At 46.2% G+C, this 11,548-nt stretch overlaps 1 protein-coding gene across 2 annotated transcripts; it reads right to left on the reverse strand.

Annotated features, from left to right (window-relative positions):
- Positions 1 to 551: 551 nt before the first annotated feature.
- LOC309364609 (cholinesterase-like) lies at positions 552 to 10,756 on the reverse strand. Of its 2 annotated transcripts, none has more exons than XM_081902265.1 (5): positions 10,659 to 10,756; positions 5,033 to 6,533; positions 3,217 to 3,362; positions 2,434 to 2,522; positions 552 to 1,510 (listed from the first exon to the last, which is right to left on the reverse strand). In XM_081902265.1, exons 1-4 carry the CDS (start codon positions 10,723 to 10,725, stop codon positions 2,452 to 2,454), a joined length of 1,785 nt encoding a protein of 594 aa, XP_081758391.1. In that variant the 5' UTR covers positions 10,726 to 10,756; the 3' UTR covers positions 552 to 1,510; positions 2,434 to 2,451. The 2 variants fall into 2 exon arrangements, with proteins under 2 accessions (XP_081758391.1, XP_081758392.1); XM_081902266.1 differs by lacking the exon at positions 10,659 to 10,756 and adding an exon at positions 8,837 to 8,989.
- Between the last annotated feature and the right edge of the window lie 792 nt (positions 10,757 to 11,548).

An 11,548-nucleotide genomic window follows, 5' to 3' on the forward strand; every position in this document is an offset into this window, starting at 1 on the left:
CATAAAGGACTGTAGGTGAGGCTAAGGTAAAGTAAAGGGATCCCTGACCATTAGGTCCAGTCGCTTTATTGTCCGAGGGAGCCGGCATACAGCTTCCAGGTCATGTGGCCAGCATGACTAAGCTGCTTCTGGCGAACCAGAGAAGTGCACGGAAACGCCGTTTACCTTCCCGCCAGAGCAGTACCTATTGATCTACTTGCACTTTGTTGTGCTTTTGAACTGCTAGGCTGGCAGGAGCAGGGACTGAGCAACGGGAGCTCACCCCATCATGGAGATTCGAACTGCCAACCTTCTGATCGGCAAGTCCTAGGCTCTGTGGTTTAACCCACAGTGCCACCCGCGTCCCTGTAGGTGAGGCTACCCAACTCTTAATCACCTGACATCAGACATCATGGTGGTGGATGTGAAGTGTTTTCCTTTGCCTGCAACCACATGTCTTCTATGCAGACTCCCAATATTAAGCCCAAAAGGATTTCAGGATCTTTTTGCTAGAGTTATGGCATGAATATGTGTTAACCTTTTCCCCGCAAGAAAACTCATACACAAGAGGAGCAAAGAAAGACTGGTTTATTGCATGAAATGAAAGTTTCAGAATATATGGATGCCGCTTCAGACAGCAAAATTACCCTATAGGCAAGCAGCAGCTCTTGCCACACCAACACACCTTGATTTAAAGAGTAAAAGAAACCCTAACTATTCCCCAAAATCTGCAGAAAGTGTGTGTGACAATATTGCCACAGAACTGACACTGAAAGTAAAGTAAGAAAGGGAAGAAGAGGGGCATCTGTGTCCTGAAGCAAAGCATGTTTTGGTTCCTTGAGGGTGTAGAGTTTATTACTGGAGTTTGGAGAGTCAGCTAACCATTGAAATCGAGCGGGTTTGTACTCATTTTAGCCAATGCATCCTTAAGGAGAGGAAAGGGGTTGAGCAATTTCTTATAACTCCGACATGGATTTGTTCTATTGCCTCTTTCCCACAAGCTCCTGTCTGTTTCCTATGTCATTTACTTTGTTCTGCTGGTTGGTGAAAGAATATAACCCTCGTGAGAAATGGCTAAACTGGTGATCTTTGTTTCCTGAAGCCTGAAGGTTATCTTACTGTGAAAGAGGCATGGCATTGTGGTATGTATTATGAATATTATTTGGGGGGAACAGGTGGAAGAATAAAGTTGTTAGCTTTGAACTACAGGAATCAAACTATCACTCATCAGGACCAAAGCAAAAGTAACTTAAACTTTGCTAGTATCAAAAGGAAATGTATATTAGATGTTTCAGGAATCTACATCTGCCAAAGATATTGAAACTCACTTCTCAAAACGGCAGAACAGTTACTTTGCTAGAAGTTGAAAATTTCGCAGACACATTAAAAGGTGTGTTTTCAATTGGTTGTGAGCGTGTTAAGATCATAGGAAGCAGTGGGTCTTTATCAGCATGGAAGTCCTTGTCAGGTTTTCTTCTAGGTCACTTGGTAATGATGCTTTATAATCGAGGGACACAAAGTCAAGCAACACCTGTTGAAAAGATGAGTGTGGTTTGGTCAGAATGCAATATAGACATGAATGAGAGAAATGCATTTAGCCAAAAAAAAAATGTGTGTGTTAGGGCAAAACTGCAGACAAAAAAAAAGTGTATTGGAATAAATTAGCACTATAATACTGATGAATTTTCATGAGCACTTAAATATATATATATATTGCAAATTGATGTGTAAATGTATGGTAAAGGCAAAGGTAAAGGACCCCTGGATGGTTAAGTCCTGTCAAATCAGACTATCGGGTGTGGTGCTCATCTCCGCTTTCAGGCCAAGGGAACCGGCATTTGTCCACAGAAAGCTTTTCTGGATCCTATGGCCAGCAGGACTAAACCACTTCTGGCACAACGGGACACCGTGACGGAAAGCAGAGCACACAGAAACACTGTTTACCTTCCCGCCACAGCAGTACCTATTTATCTACTTGCACTAGCATGCTTTCGAACTACTAAATTGGCAGGAGCTGGGACAGAGCAATGGGAGCTCACTCTGTTGTGGGGATTCAAACTGCCGACCTTCTGATCGGCAAGCCCAAGAGGCTTGGTGGTTTAGACCACAGCGCCACCCACATGTCAGCATGTGGAAATGTGGAGAGCTGAGGAAGAGGGTAACAGGAGAAAGCACTCATCTACTTCAGCTCCCTTTGGGCTGCAGCACAAAGCCTTCCTGATGTGGGGAAATGGACAGATGTTCATGTTCGCATTTAAAACATGGTTCCAGGCACAGGTTGCAGAAGGAAGCCATTTTAGCTGTGGGCCATGCAAACCATTAAGCCGGATGACAGAGAGAGGAGAAAATGTCCTCCTCTCAACTGCTCGGTGTGGTCTACCCATTCATTCTCTGTTCATTCATTCATCCTTCTATACTCCCCAACTCCAACATTTGCTCTGTAGTCCTAATGACCTTTCATGGAGATGCCCTCTATTGGGTTGTGGATTCCTTTTTCCCGTCCTCCTCCTTGTGTGAAGCAGCAGAATCCTCTTTCAATTTGTCTGTAGAAGAAGGAAGAAGAAGAAGAAGAGTTTGGATTTGATATCCTGCTTTATCACTACCTGAAGGAGTCTCAAAGCGGCTAACAATCTCCTTTCCCTTCCTCCCCCACATCAAACACTCTGTGAGGTGAGTGGGGCTGAGAGACTTCAGAGAAGTGTGACCGGCCCAAGGTCACCCAGCAGCTGCATGTGGAGGAGCAGGGAATCGAACCCGGTTCACCAGATTACGAGTCTACCGCTCTTAACCACTACACCACACTGGAAATGAGATGTTGAAGACTCTAGAACAAGGGCCGCCGACCTATTTAGGCATATATCCACATATGGATTTTGGAGTGAGTGCCCGGCTCTGGTTTCTTCTCATAGAAGTGAGAGGGGAAGTGGGAAAGAGTCTCAATCTTCCAGCTTCCTCCTTCAGTTCTTGGCTTTTCACAGGACAATAGGTAACCTCACTTACCATCTTATGGCCAAAGGATGGAGGGGTAGAGAGTACAGCCATGGGCACCCACGCCATTGCACCCATGGTCATCACATTGGCAATCCCTGTTCTAGAAGCCCAGGGCCAGTAGCATCTCCTTTCAGCTGTAGGTGATGCCAGCTACAGTACAGTCATTAGCAGCATTTGTCTTATGAGGTCTTAGCCCCCACCGCAGTCCACTCACACCCATACAGCAAGGCAAAGAACAGAGCTCACTTATCAGTGTATTGAAGAAAGTGCAGTGTTGCACAGGTGACCTGTCCACAACCTGGGTTGGCTCAGTGCTTAGGTGGAAGAAGTTCTGCTGTGCGGCATTGTAGAGCGGCCACTCTACCTCACCGGCAGCTGACCCCGTTGGTTTCCTGCAGAGGATGTAAAACAAATATGTAGCCCTAAACACCAATATACTGCTCTCCATCTTCCATCCAGGCAAAAGGCATTATCAGAGTTTGGGGATATATCACAGTCAGGCAAAAGTTACAGATAGGTAGCCGTGTTGGTCTGCCATAGTCAAAAAAAAAAATTCCTTCCAGTAGTAGTCAGGCAAAAAAGACACTTGAGGAACAAAACAGAGCCAGTGAGAGCTGGAGAATTCTGAAGGCCAGATATTCACAGGAACACATTTGGACCTCGTCAGATTTGCAGATGACACCAAACCGGGAGGGTTAGCTAATGCCACAGAAGACATGATCAGAATTCAAAATGACCTTGACAGATTGGAGAACTGGGCCCAAGCCAACAAAATGAATTTCAGCAGGGAGAAATGTAAGGTTCTGCACTTAGGCAGGAAGAACCAGATGCGCAGATATAAGATGGGGGACACCTGGCTTACTAGCAGTGCATGTGAAAAGGATCTAGGGGTCTTAGCGGACCGCAAGCTCAACATGAGTCAACAGCAGCACACGAAGAAAGGCTAATGCTATTCTAGGCTACATAAACAGAAGTATAGCGTCCAGCTCAAGGGAAGAAATAGTACCAATAGTATCTTAGTCAGACCACACCTGGGATACTGTGTCTAATTCTGGGCAACACAATTTACAATCCTGAGGTGTGTGCAGAGGAGGGCAACCAAGATGATCAAGGGTTAGGAAGTCAAGTTTTATGAGGACCAGTTGAAAGAGCTGGGTATGTTTAGCCTAGAAAAGAGGAGACTGAGAGGAGAGATGATAGCAAGCTCTCTTTTTTTCTTTCTTTTTTCTTTTGTTATTGATACACCAAAAAAGAAAAAAGAAAACTAAGACAAGAAATACAAACCAAACCACGATATAGACAATATTAGTTACAAATCAATAAAACAAAAAGCGGTCCTTTGACTATAGTCCCGACCTCCCGTCCATTCCTTATTTCAATTATCTATTATCTGTTGCCAATACACGTTTTGTCTTAAATTAACTACTTATTGATTTATCTAAGATTTCAGATCTTTCTTAAATCTACTACTAAAGTTATTCAAAGGCTGCAACAGAGTTTAAGCTTCTGTAATTGTTTTTCAAATGAACTTTATAGACTTCCCATTTTGAGATGAAGATAGCAAGCTCTTGTAAAGCGAGGCAGGGCTGGCTCAGGGAGAGTGGTGGGAGATGTGCCCCCCCCCAAAAAAAACAGGAAGATTGCCCCAGCAACCACCACACACACACACACACACACACACAACCACATACAACACCTCTGCTTGGGAGGTTCTGGTCTCTCTTTCCTTGGAGGTTGCTAAACAGTGGTTGGATGGCCATCTCTCATGGATACTTTAGCTGAGATTCCTGCATTGCAGGACGTTGAACTAAATGACCCTTAGGGTTGCTTCTAACTCTACAGTTCTATGATTCTATGATCTCATTGTACACTTCCCAAACCAGGGGATCTCCAAATGTTCTCAGTTACAACTCCCACCGGCTCCATGTTCAATAGGCATAATAGGAATGGCAGTCAAAAACATATTGGAGGGTATCAGGCTGGGGAAGGTAGCTTTAAGGGTTGAAAAGGCTTGCCTTCTGTATAAAGGTGAAGGGCAAGCGAGGAAAAGGTAATGCCTTACCCACTTCTGGAAAACTCTGCCCAGTATCGCATCACCCTGCGGCTCAGATCAGCCTCAGCTTCTGTGTAAGTTTGATTGGCGGCCACAGCTTTCTCGAGGGTTCCAAACAAGTAAGGCAGCTCAGCATCATGGGGTGCCCCAACCCACTCCGGCCAAAAAGAGCCTGAGGTGTGGTGCTTGAAGTAGTAAGCGTACACAGGGCTCCCAACTTCTTCCAGCTTCTTAGAGAATTCATCCATTGGGCACGAAAAGAAGTAATCGCGAAAGGACTGTGACAAGGCCTTGTGGTACTGAACTGGATCCTGGCCTTCCTTGCTGTACTCCAGTGCCACAGCCTGGGCAACTTCTTCCGTTGCATTTCGTATCGCCATCCGTATCCCTTTCAGAAGTAGCTCGTGAGTGAACTGGTGGCGCTCGATGCCAGGAAAACTAAACGGCATAAAGGTGTTCCCTTCGTCAGAGGTAAAACCAATGAGAACGGGCTTGAGTTTGATGTGCCCAGGCTCCAGAAGCTTCTGAGGGTCATGAGGCAGGAAATCTCCATCTGTTGTTGGTATCACAGGAAGATCGATAAGATATTTGCCTTTCTCAAAGAGAAGCATTTCCTGTGGAGAGAATTCTGTGGCATTTTTCGCCTGTAGGCAGCTCAGCACAGCGTTGTCATCGCCATCAGCACAGCCCACCAGCTGGGCGATAGCGAGGGATTTTTGCTTGGCTTCCTCAGGACTCCCCCAAGCCCAGATGGCACTGGGAGATCCACTCTGAATCACAGCTTGGGCAAAAAGGGGCTGGCTGCCTGGTGAAAGGAGGTGGAAACCCACTGCTGCTGCTCCAGCGCTGTGGCCAAATATGGTCACCCGAGTCGGATCTCCTCCAAAGGCGGCGGCATTCTCATTGACCCATCTCAGAGCCAGCTGTTGGTCTAGCAAGCCCAAATTTCCTGGAGCTGCTGGTGGCATAGAGAGGAAGCCTAGCATTCCCAGGCGATAATTCAGGTTGACAACTATCACTCTCTCGGTAGAGGCTAAGGATTCCCCTTTGTACATGTCCAGGGAAGATGTCCCGGTGAAAAATCCCCCTCCGTGAATGAAAACAAGGACAGGGGTTGGTGTAGAGGGACGCGGGTGGGGAACCCAGATGTTGAGAAAGAGGCAGTCTTCTGACAGTGGCGTATTGGGTGCCCACACGTCTGCATCAGGGATGCCAGAAAAAATAGACTGGTGGCAAGAGTTGCCATAGCTGGTGGCTTCCAAGACTTGGCTCCATGGCTGATGTGGAAGGGCCTTCTGGAAACGCAATTTCCCCACAGGGGGCTCAGCATAGGGGATACCCAGGTAAGCCGTCACAGAGCCGGAGCCAGCTGAAACATGCTTGCCCTTGATGGGGCCACTTTTGGTGACCACCACGGTGTCATCGCCAGGGGCAGAGCCAGAGGCAGGTGAAAAGAGGAGGAGAATGTAGATGTAGGGGAGCGAAGAGAGGATACCAGGCATTGCAGCAGCTAGAAGGAGATTTTAAAAGTTACATTCAATAAAAGGCAGCTCATTTCTCTCTCAATGATCCGCTGCTCTGGCCTGCTCACATCAAGCCCTGCTCTGTGGTTCTTCCCCAAGGTCCCACAAGGGCAACACAGATTATGGACCTTGGATGCCTTCTGCAAACAAGCCATGAGCTCCCTCACTTAGCAACCTGGGCTGACTCTGCACCGGGCTCCGTTTACATTGTTAGAAAGGTGGAAAATCAAACAAATTTAACACATTTTCTCCAGGTTTATGTCTTCCAATGCTCAGCTATTCAGGAGGTTTGGGAGACCAGTTACTCTAGCCATTTCCTGCCCTATAGTCCATTTTTCTGTCTAGGAATCAAATTTAACCACCCATTTCTACATTCTTTATGTATGTCGATGTTCCTATTTCCCCCCCTAAATTGCAGCAGGGATGCAAATATGCTTGGAAGTGCATCAGGTGGCGGTCATTAATTTAATCCTTTCACTGCAGATCAAGAGACCAATGAATATTGCAAGGTTTCAACTCCCCTTTTGGAAATGTCCTTTGGATTCCATAACTCTTAATATAACTTGTTTATATTGATAAAAGCTCTATTGAACGCAGTGAAACTTATCTCTGAGTAAGCATGCACAGGGATTGCCTTGTACATCTATCCACAAGTTTGAGTTCTGACTCTGTGTGTTCTCTTGATGCAGTTGCTGTTTTGCTTTCTCCAGTGTTCCCAATGTTTCTTAAAGCAACAATTCTTTTTCCAGAACAAGGCTCTTTCCAGAAACAGAGGCTGATGGTGGATAGGTAATAGAGAGCCTTCATTAACATTTTTCATCACAGGGACATACTAGGCTGTCTGATGGCAAAATGCCCCCAGAAACTCAGCTGGACTTTTGAGTAAACATACATAGATGAAAGCTGTACCTGTGCATAAGCCACATTAATTCAATAGGACTTACTCCTGACTAGGCATGGTTAGGATTGCAGCCTTTGCCATATCACAGGGATGTTGTTGGGACCCATTTCTTAGGAATGGAGGAGAAATTCTGTCTATCCAGTATGCATTTAAAGTTGAAACACAGCTATTCTGAATTTTGTGTCTGAATTTTGTGATACAGTTATCTAACCCAACAATGCTTACATAAATGGATGTATTAATGGAAAGTGGAAGGAAGAGTGAGGATCTTAGTGAAAATAGCATAAAAATGCATTATATTAGGCAAATTGTTTCCCCCAAAAAATGCTAATCAGTCAAAACTGCATATATATATATATATATATATATATATATATATATATATGAGAAATTCTTACTATGCTGCTACTTAATTTCCGTGGCAATGTCTTTATAAATGCAAATGGATGCAAAATGTGGAGAGCCGAATTTATGGTTGGAAAAATGAGAACCAGAGAGAGACTGATATGGACAGACTCACCATCCCTATTCAGAAGTAAGATCTTCTGGGACTGATGACACTACTACTACTACTAATAATAATAATAATAATAATAATAATAATAATTTATTATTTGTACCCCGCCCATCTGGCTGGGTTTCCCCAGCCACTCTGGGCGGCTTCCAACAAAGATGAAAGATACACTAAAATGTCACATATTAAAAACTTCCCTGAACAGGGCTGCCTTCAGATGTCTTCTGAATGTCAGGTAGATGTTTATCGCTTTGACATCTGATGGGAGGGCATTCCACAGGGCAGGCGCCACTACCGAGAAGGCCCTCTGCCTGGTTCCCTGTAACTTGGCCTCTCACAGTGAGGGAACCACCAGAAGGCCCTCGGAGCTGGACCTCAGTGTCCAGGGAGAACGATGGGGGAGGAGACGCTCCTTCAGATATACTGGACCGAGGCCGTTTAGGGCTTTAAAGGTCAGCACCAACGCTTTGAATTGTGCTCGGAAACGTACTGGGAGCCAATGTAGGTCTTTCAAGACCGGTGTTATATGGTCTCGGCGGCCGCTCCCACTTCCTTCCTACTAAGTGTGATTGGGAGTGCAACCTAAATAACCCACTTGAAGCAAAATAATTCAAGACCAGGTCACTAGACCTTTGGAAAACCTGCAAAGAGGGGAGGACTTCTGGGTCCTAAATGACAGAATGGGCATCACATCCCTCTTTCCCCTCTTTCTCACACCCCCACCCCAAAGGCTTGGGTTAAAGCTATGTGTAGCTGTTGTAGTTCAGAAAAATAGCAGTCCAAGGAAAAGATCAGCCAGGGTTGCCTTAAATACAGGAATTGCATAGATTCAATTCTTCAAAAGCAAATGGGTTTTCCTAATTGTAAGGACTCACCTCCCGTCTCCTTCATGAGTTGTTTTCCACTCCTGATCCCAGCTCAGGCCAAAGGGGAGAACAAATTGCAGAAGGGACCAGTGTGTTCCCTGCAATGTTCACAAACAACCAGCAGCGACAGAAGGTAACTGTGCTAACTGAAAAGAGCATTGACCTCTTGGGCTCTGTCCAAAGAGTGGGAGGATGCTATAGACTGACAAAGTGGAAGTTCATGTCTTGGATCAAGCATATGGGGAAATGGAGGCTTTGCTTTGCTATGGAGTGATAGAACAGATTCCCAATCCTTGATATGCAACCTTGTGGCTTTGGGAGAAGAAGAGTCCCTGTCTAAGGCTATCAGGGGAATGGTGACTATGCTGTCCCCCACATACACACACTAATGGGGGCAGTGGGACTCTGAATACCAGGTGGGGAGAGCATTATTGTGCTCAACTCCTACTTCGGGGCATCTGATTGGCCACAGTCAGAACAGGATGCTGGACTAGATGGGCCTGGGGCTTGATCTGGAAGACTCGTGTGTTCATAAGAGTGTGTCTTAATTTATTTTAAATATTGTTGCATGCCACCCCACTCTTGAAGCAGTGCAAGATTCCAGGGGTTTCAGGCGCCGACCCAGAGTTTGTGTTTCCTTTCGGAAGTGAGGTCAAGAAGAGACTGTGGTGTCTTTATGATGTATGGTTTATTTACATGTACAGTGGTACCTCGGGTTAAGAACTTAATTCGTTCCAGAGGTCCATTCTTAACCTGAAACGGTTCTTAACCTGAGGCATGCTTTCGCTAATGGGGTCTCCTGCTGCCGCTGCACCGTTGGGGCACAATTTCTGTTCTTATCCTGAGGCAAAGTTCTTAACCTGGAGCAACCACTTCCTGGTTAGCGGTCAAATCTGTATCCAGGGCAGCTGGTTACCAGCTCCATCTGGTACGTAGGCTGAGACCCTATCTGCCTGCGGACTGTCTCGCCAGAGTGGTACATGCTCTGGTTATCTCCCGCTTGGACTACTGCAATGCGCTCTATGTAGGGCTACCTTTGAAGGTGACCCGGAAACTACAACGAATCCAGAATGCGGCAGCTAGACTGGTGACTGGGAGCGGCCGCCGAGACCATATAACACCGGTCTTGAAAGACCTACATTGGCTCCCAGTACGTTTCCGAGCACAATTCAAAGTGTTCGTGCTGACCTTTAAAGCCCTAAACGACCTCGGTCCAGTATATCTGAAGGAGCGTCTCCTCCCCCATCGTTCTGCCCGAACACTGAGGTCCAGCTCCGAGGGCCTTCTGGCGGTTCCCTCACTGCGAGAAGCCAGGTTACAGGGAACCAGGCAGAGGGCCTTCTCGGTAGTGGCGCCCGCCCTGTGGAACGCCCTCCCATCAGATGTCAAAGCGATAAACATCTACCTGACATTCAGAAGACATCTGAAGGCAGCCCTGTTCAGGGAAGTTTTTAATATGTGACATTTTAGTGTATCTTTCATCTTTGTTGGAAGCCGCCCAGAGTGGCTGGGGAAACCCAGCCAGATGGGCGGGGTACAAATAAATTATTATTATTATTATTATTATTATTATTATTATTATTATTATTATTAGTTTGTAACCCAAAGCGTCTGTAACCTGAAGCGTCTGTAACCTGAGCTACTACCGTATCATTAGAATCTTAGAATCATAGAACTGGAGAGTTGGAAGGGACGCAACCTGAGCCTACGATCGATGGGTTCACAGCACCAGCAGCCCAAAATAGTCTTGATTCTCCAGGATTCACAGCCTTGTACTGACAAGGTGGAAGTCCAGTGCTGGGATCAAAGGCGTTGGGAAACAGAGACTTACTTTGATGTGGAGTTTGAAGGGAGATCTGCAACCTCACAGCGCTCAGAAGAGAAGGGTTCCTGAACATATTTTGGTTCTTTACTTTAAATATTTTTATTCCACCGTTCCTATTGGCTTTTGGCGGTGTGTTAAGTAACATTAAAGCAAGCAATTGGCTGATGGCCCCTGGGCTTGCTGGCCTTCCACCAAGTGTGTCACAAGTTTATTTGCACTTACACTCTCCCTTTTAAGAAAAAGAAGCAATGAGACCTGGGTAAATAAATGCTACTGCCCTGCTATCCATTGGATAGCTCAGTTGGTTAGAGCGTGGTGCTGATAACGCCAAGGTCGCAGGTTCGATCCTCACATGGGACAATTGCGTATTCCTGCATTGCAGGGGGTGGGACTAAGGTGATCCTCAGGCTCCCTTCCAACTCTGCAATTCCATGATTCTATGAATCTGGGAAAGGCAATGATGGAGCTTCAGGAAGCCTCACTTCTGGTAACTCCATGGCACACAGCGAGAATTGATGGGAGGAAATAGGGTTACAGTGGTACCTCGGGTTAAGTCCTTAATTCGTTCTGGAGGTCCGTACTTAACCTGAAACTGTTCTTAACCTGAAGCACCACTTTAGCTAATGGGGCCTCCTGCTGCGGCCGCGCCGCCGCAGCACAATTTCTGTTCTCATCCTGAAGCCAAGTTCTTAACCTGAAGCACTATTTCTGGGTTAGTGGAGTGTGTAACCTGAAGTGTATGCAACCTGAAGCGTATGTAACCTGAGGTACCACTGTATATCTGATTCAAGAGAGAGAAGCAGCTGAGGGAGGCTTGGCAGGAATTGCTCAGGGGGGACCAGGGAGTGCCTGGGTGCAAGAAGAATTCTGACACAGCCCTGATTGGCTGAATGATC

Source organism: Podarcis melisellensis (genome assembly GCF_964234715.1).
Source record: "Podarcis melisellensis genome assembly, chromosome: 2".
NCBI lineage: Eukaryota > Metazoa > Chordata > Lepidosauria > Squamata > Lacertidae > Podarcis > Podarcis melisellensis.